Here is a 6,179-nt window from a genome sequence, read left to right as displayed (position 1 = left end):
ATTAATTTTGATGTTTGGAAAATGTGTGTGCGTTTGGTGGATGAATGGAGAGTCTTATGCAATGTTTCTGCATTTAATCTACACGAACTCATAGCTGCAAAAAAAAAAAAAAATTCCGCAGCCAAGAACAAAAGAAATTGCATTTTTCTGTTCTGTTTTCTTTTCCATGGCTGATCATCGAATCTTTACACTTAAGTTGCATGTGTAATCTGGTGTAAAGGACAAGGAATGGAATGATTTGGTGTCAGGTTTGTGTGTTTGGGGTCTAAAAAAAGAATGTTTAAGCCATGATCAAATGCTTGCCGAAGGGAAACAAATCATGATGGCTGAACCATTTCTGCACAATTTTCTCCAGCTTTTGGCGTGATTTCCTTTCTGTGTTTTGGCTCGTGTTGGATATTTGAAGTCATGAGTTTTGTTGTTTAGCCAAAGTTTTGTTGCCTGGCTGAAAGGATTTGGATCAAAATTGTGGTTTTTGGGTTTGAAGTGCTGAAAATAAATTGCAGCAAGTTTCACTCTCGCTTGTTGAAGTTTTTCATTATAAGCAATGGTTTCAGTTTTCATTGGTTAATTGGAGTGTTAAATGAAGATGATTCGAATTTTTTTGAATGAACTTTGTTTGCCAAAAAGCTTACATACAATGGTAGAAGCTTGCAAATGGTTGGCGGGCTAATGAAATGTTTTCAGCAAACCAGAAAAGTTTCAAAGCGTAGGAAAAATTGCAGAAATCCTTCTTCTTCGAAGCTTGCATGGGAATTTCAGAAAAATTACAGTTCTAATCCCCCAAGTCTCTCCTTGTTCCACTAGGACCCAATCAATTGAATAAGGTCCTCAATTTGGTCCTTGGCAGCTTCAATTTTTCAACTCAATTGCTTGTTTGCTTCAATTAATTACCATGTTTTGTTTAGATTGCACTTAATGCAAGAGTTTAAGAACTTTGTGTCCAAATGAGCTTGTGTTTGACTATTTTCTTTAATTTTCCTAAAATAAATTGGTATTTTGACTTTTTCTTGCTCTTGGACTTTCAAAGTTTCTAAAATGTTTCAATTGGCCTTGATTGATTGGTTAATGGTTGCTATTGGGTCCTAAAATGCAAGTTAAACCACTCATTGACCCTTATTTACTCTTGGACCCTTGAAATTCCATAATGTTTGATCGAACTTGAGAGATTGTTAATTGTATGCAAATGAGTCATTAGTAGTGTTTACTTCATTGGTAATTTATCTTTCTTGGTAACCGCGCATTATTTGATTACATTTTGAGATGGATTGGATGATTGATTGGTCTAACTTGTTTTGCTTGATTATGTTTTACTATTAAATTGGTGCATTAATCATTTGCTTTGATGGTTTTAGCACAAGTTATCCCTTTCTTTGGTGACTATAGCCAAGTTAAGTCGTGTTTACTTTATTAGCACCACAAAAGGGGGAGGTATAATTTCTTTTATCTTTTTTGTCTCTCCTATGTGATCCAACGTGCTAAGTGAGAGTTGCATGTCTAATTTGCTTTCCTTGCTTTTCTTTAGTTCCTTTATTTTACTTACTCTTGCTTTTATTAAGTTATTCTTTTAATGGGGTATGTGTACACCTCTTGGCTTGTAATAGATAGGGCTTGGAGAACAATTTTGTCCATTTTCCCCTTCCCCTTTTGTTTTAGTTAGCCAATGTAATAGGTTCATTAGCTTGATTGCTTGTCTATGTGCTATGTGTTAATTTGCTTTATTAGACTCTTGCATTTAGTCGAGCATGCTAAGTGTTATGTGCTACGTGTTTATAGGTGATTTGCATGTCTACTCGCTTTTTATAGTCGTAGATGAATATGATGGATGAATGCACGTCACCACACTAGTCCAATGCTAGTTGTGGCCCCCTTTCCCGTCACCACACTAGTCCAACGCTAGTTGTGGCTCATTATCCGTTTCCACTAGTCCAATGCTAGTAGGAATTCATAGAAAGGGCTAGTCCAACGCTAGACCCAATAGGCCGTCCCCTTTCGTTAGTGCATACTTGCATGTTCACTACATTTCATGAATTTTCTTAGTTTTTTATCATTTGGCATGCTCCTCCAATCCTTTCCCTTTCATTTTAGGCTTTTACATTTCATGCTAGTTATAGGGTACATTTGCTTGAGAGTCCCCTTTCGACAAGGGAAACGAGCGAGTGTGGCTACAAAATAGCCTTAGCACGCTAGTTCTTCCTTCTAATCCAAGGGAAAATCAAAGTCGTAAAGTTAGGAGTCCTTCCCGTGCCCGACTTGATGCATTCCCTTAGGGTCATACACTTGCATTCTTTTTATATCACCTCCTCACTCTTTTAGCCACATTTTCTCACTACTTAGACTTTTCTCAATCTACGCTTTCTCACCACTATTTTCCTATCACTTATTTATTTTTCTATCTCACAAGCGGCACCCAATTGCACTTATATATATCTACTATCCTATTTTCATTCATTTGCACACACAAACACCTTTATTTTCTCACACTTGCACACTTACACTTGAGTCCTCATTTGCATTAACCACGACTTCTATGAGAGCTTTCCTTATTGGCCACCACAATTCGTGTGGTTGGGATTAACAAGCCTCATAAGAGACATTTTAGATTTAGGATTGCATTTTTCTTTTCTTTTCGCATCCATTAGTCATATCCAACATGCGATACATACCTTGGGTAGAAGAATTAGGAAAAATAGGGCTAAGTCACGCAACTAGTTTTGGCTAGGGTAAGGGAGTGCCTTAGCCTCCGCCTTTGCCTTCTCCCTTACCAAATGTGACTTCCGATCCCTTTCTTTGGTTACGTAGACCTAAAAAGTTCTTTAAAAAGGGTTTTACTTTTCAAAAAATCACTTTTTGGGTGACTTGATACACCCTAACTCTATACCAAGTGACGACTCCATTTTTCATCCAAATAACCCTTTTTGAACTTTATTTGGCCAAATCGTCGCATTTCACAATCCCACGGCCTTTTATTTTCACTTTCACACACGTTCACATACATATCTCACACACTACATTCATGCATATATCAAAAAGTGGGACGCGACAAACCTCACGAAGGACATAGTCGCACTCTTCTGGAGTCACGCACTTTAGCCAAGGGGATAGATACGACCTCCTGTAGAGGGTTCCCCCGACGTAGGCGTACTTAGCAGCTCTGAGCTGTAGTCGGCGAGCTTCCGTCTTGTCCCCGGGCACGACACCCGAGCTGAGAAACCTGATGAGGGGAGTCATCCAGTTGGCCGGGCTGTCTATAGCCAGGACCTGGACTTGGCCAACACTTTTCTGTTTGACCAACTCCACCAAGACCTCTTTGTTCAAGTATGCAAAAGAGGAGGACGCCAGTTTCGACAAGGCGTCTGCGCGTTTGTTTTGTGACCTCGGCACCCGCTCGATCTCAAAAGCATCAAACAGGGCTGCCGCCTCTTGTACCTTAGCCAGGTATCTCTTCATGACATCCCCCTTGGCTTCGTACTCCCCGCGGACTTGGAGGACGACGAGTTGGGAGTCGCTCCGGACTTTGATCGCGGCTATACCCATCTGGTGGGCTATCCGCAATCCTGTGAGCAGGGCCTCGTACTCGGCTTCATTGTTGGATGCGGAGAAATCAAATCGGAGGGAGTAGGTCAGCTCCTCCCCGGTCGGCGAGATGAGCAACAGGCCGGCCCCGCTCCCTTCCTTGCTGGAGGCGCCGTCCACAAATAGAGTCCAAGGCTCTCCCCACCGCGCCTCACTGGGCGGGGAGTCCTGCTTGGTCAGGGCCAAGCTAGCCCCCTCAGCAAGTAAGTCGGCCAAAGCCTGAGCTTTGATGGCAGTGCGGGGTTTATAGCCGATGTCGTGCTCGGCCAGCTCGACGGCCCATTTGGTCATCCTTCCCGAGACCTCGGGTTTTGTGAGTATCTGTCGCAGGGGCTGATCAGTCATGACGACGATGCTGTGGGCCTGGAAGTAAGGACGGAGCTTACGAGCGGCGTGTACCAAGGCTAGGACCAGCTTTTCAGCCGGCGTGTACCGCGTCTCCGGCCCTTGTAGAGCACAGCTGACATAATATATCGGCCTCTGAGCCCTCCCGTCTTCCCGCACCAAGACCGCGCTGACGGTCTCGTTGCAAGCAGACAGGTATAGGAACAAGGTCTCCCCTTGCTCCGGGGCGGTCAGAGTGGGCAGCTCAGTCAGGTAGGCCTTCAGGTCGGCAAAGGCCTTCTGGCACTCTTCAGTCCATTGAAAGTCCTTGGGGGCTTTCAGGATTCGGAAGAATGGCAGCTCCCGGACCGCGGAGCGAGAGAGGAATCTGTTCAGGGCGGCCATCCTTCCTGTGAGCCGCTGGACCTCCTTCACGCTCCTTGGGGGGGCCATGTCCATGATAGTTTGGAGCTTGTCCGGGTTGGCCCGGATCTCGTCCCGGGACACCAAGAATCCCAGGAACCTCCCCGACCTGACCCCGAAGGTACATTTCTTTGGATTCAGCCGCATCCGGCTCTCCAACAGGATGCACAGGATTTCCCTCAGGTCGGGGATGAGCTGCTGATCAGTTCGGCTCTTGACGATCATGTCATCCACGTAGACCTCCATGCTCCTGCCGATCTGATTCTGAAACAATTTATTGACCAAACGCTGGTAGGTGGCCCCCGCGTTCTTCAGGCCAAACGGCATAGTCTGGTAGTAGTAGTTCCATCCTCAGTGATGAAGGAGGTCTTTTCCTGGTTCTCCTCGGCCATTTCTATCTGGTGGTACCCCTTAAAGGCATCCATAAAACACAAAACATCAAAACCCACAGTAGAATCTACTAACCTGTCGATTCTCGGTAGAGGAAAGCAGTCCTTCGGGCAGGCTTTGTTGAGATCCGTGAAATCCATGCACATCCTCCAGGTCTGGTCCTCCTTCTTAACCAACACCGGGTTGGCCAGCCAGGTCGGGTAGTAGACCTCTAGGATGATCTTGGACTCCAGCAATTTTCCGACCTCCTTCTTGATCACCTCGTTCCTTTCCGGGGAGAAGCTCCTCTTCTTTTGCTTTACCGGCTTGAAGCGAGGATCCACGTTGAGGTGGTGGACGGCTAGGTCGGTCGGAATCCCAGGCATGTCCTCAACCGTCCACGCGAAGACCTGGGAGTATTCCCTTAATAGGGCCTTCAAGCCCTCCTTCTCCTCAAGGGGCAGCAGCGCGCCTATGCGGATCACCTGGTCGGGTCGGTCTTCCCTCAGGGGGAACTCCTCAATCTCATCCTGGGTGCCCGGCTGCCGAGTTTCGTCCCCCGGGATGTAGGGCTCCAGGCAGGTCGTCTGGGCGACCACCTTCTCCCGTTCATGGAGCATGGCCAAGTAGCAAGCTCGGGCCACCTCGGGATCACCGCGTACCTCGGCTACTTCTCCTGGAGTGGGAAATTTGACGCTGAGGTGGAGCGTCGAGGGGATAGCTCGGAGAGCGTTCAGGGCAGGCCGACCGAGGAACACGTTGTACGGGGACTGTTGCTTGACCACCACGAAGTTGACAGGGATGATCCGACATTTGGGAGCCCGCCCTACCGTGACCATCAGGGTGATCATTCCCTCTGGGTTGATAGGGGGTCCGGTGAAACCCATCAGGGGTGTCCAGACAGGAGTCAGATGCCCGTCCTCCAAGCCGAGCTCCTTGAACACCCGATAGAACATGATGTCGACCGCACTTCCCTGATCGACATATACCTTTTTCACCCGATAGTTGTTGGTCACGACATCTATCACGATGGTCTCGTGGTTTCCGGACGCTAGGGGAACCGCATCCCTTGGTCCGAAGGTGATCTTCTCGTCCATGCGCAGGCGTTTCAGGGAGTCATCTCCCTCGGGGGGAGGTCGCTTGTTCTTCCGAGCTGTATGGCTGTCCCCCCCGTAGGGCCCCCTGCGATGGTGTTTATTACCCCCGCCAGGTTCTGTGTGTCCTGATCGGGGGAGTGGCCCCGAAGCGCGTCACGCCGCTCAGGACGGTCGTGACGCTGGCCTTCACCCCGACCTTGCCGCACGAATCGTCCGAGGAAACCGCGCTGGATCAGATCTTCGATCTCCTTCCGCAAGGCCCAGCACCCCTCCGTGTTGTGCCCAACTGTAGACACCAAATTTTTGTCAATTTTTTAATATTTTCTCAAGATTTTTCTATTTAATGAATTATTTATTTTCTAGCATTTTAATGTGCATTTTCTTGTTTTT

At 47.1% G+C, this 6,179-nt stretch overlaps 1 protein-coding gene across 1 annotated transcript; it reads right to left on the bottom strand.

Annotated features, from left to right (window-relative positions):
* Positions 1 to 4,634: 4,634 nt before the first annotated feature.
* Positions 4,635 to 5,789, bottom strand: LOC140005026 (uncharacterized). Its single transcript, XM_072045095.1, has one exon. The coding sequence runs from the start codon at positions 5,787 to 5,789 to the stop codon at positions 4,635 to 4,637; it is 1,155 nt and encodes a 384-aa protein (XP_071901196.1).
* Between the last annotated feature and the right edge of the window lie 390 nt (positions 5,790 to 6,179).

This window comes from Coffea arabica, chromosome 4c (assembly GCF_036785885.1).
Source record: "Coffea arabica cultivar ET-39 chromosome 4c, Coffea Arabica ET-39 HiFi, whole genome shotgun sequence".
NCBI classification, from domain to species: Eukaryota; Viridiplantae; Streptophyta; class Magnoliopsida; order Gentianales; family Rubiaceae; genus Coffea; species Coffea arabica.
This window is presented reverse-complemented; position numbering and strand designations above follow the sequence as displayed.

Coding starts and splice junctions, on each gene's coding strand:
- LOC140005026 (XM_072045095.1), bottom strand. CDS start 5,789: ATGGACGAGAAGATCACCTTCGGACCAAGGGATGCGGTTCCCCTAGCG.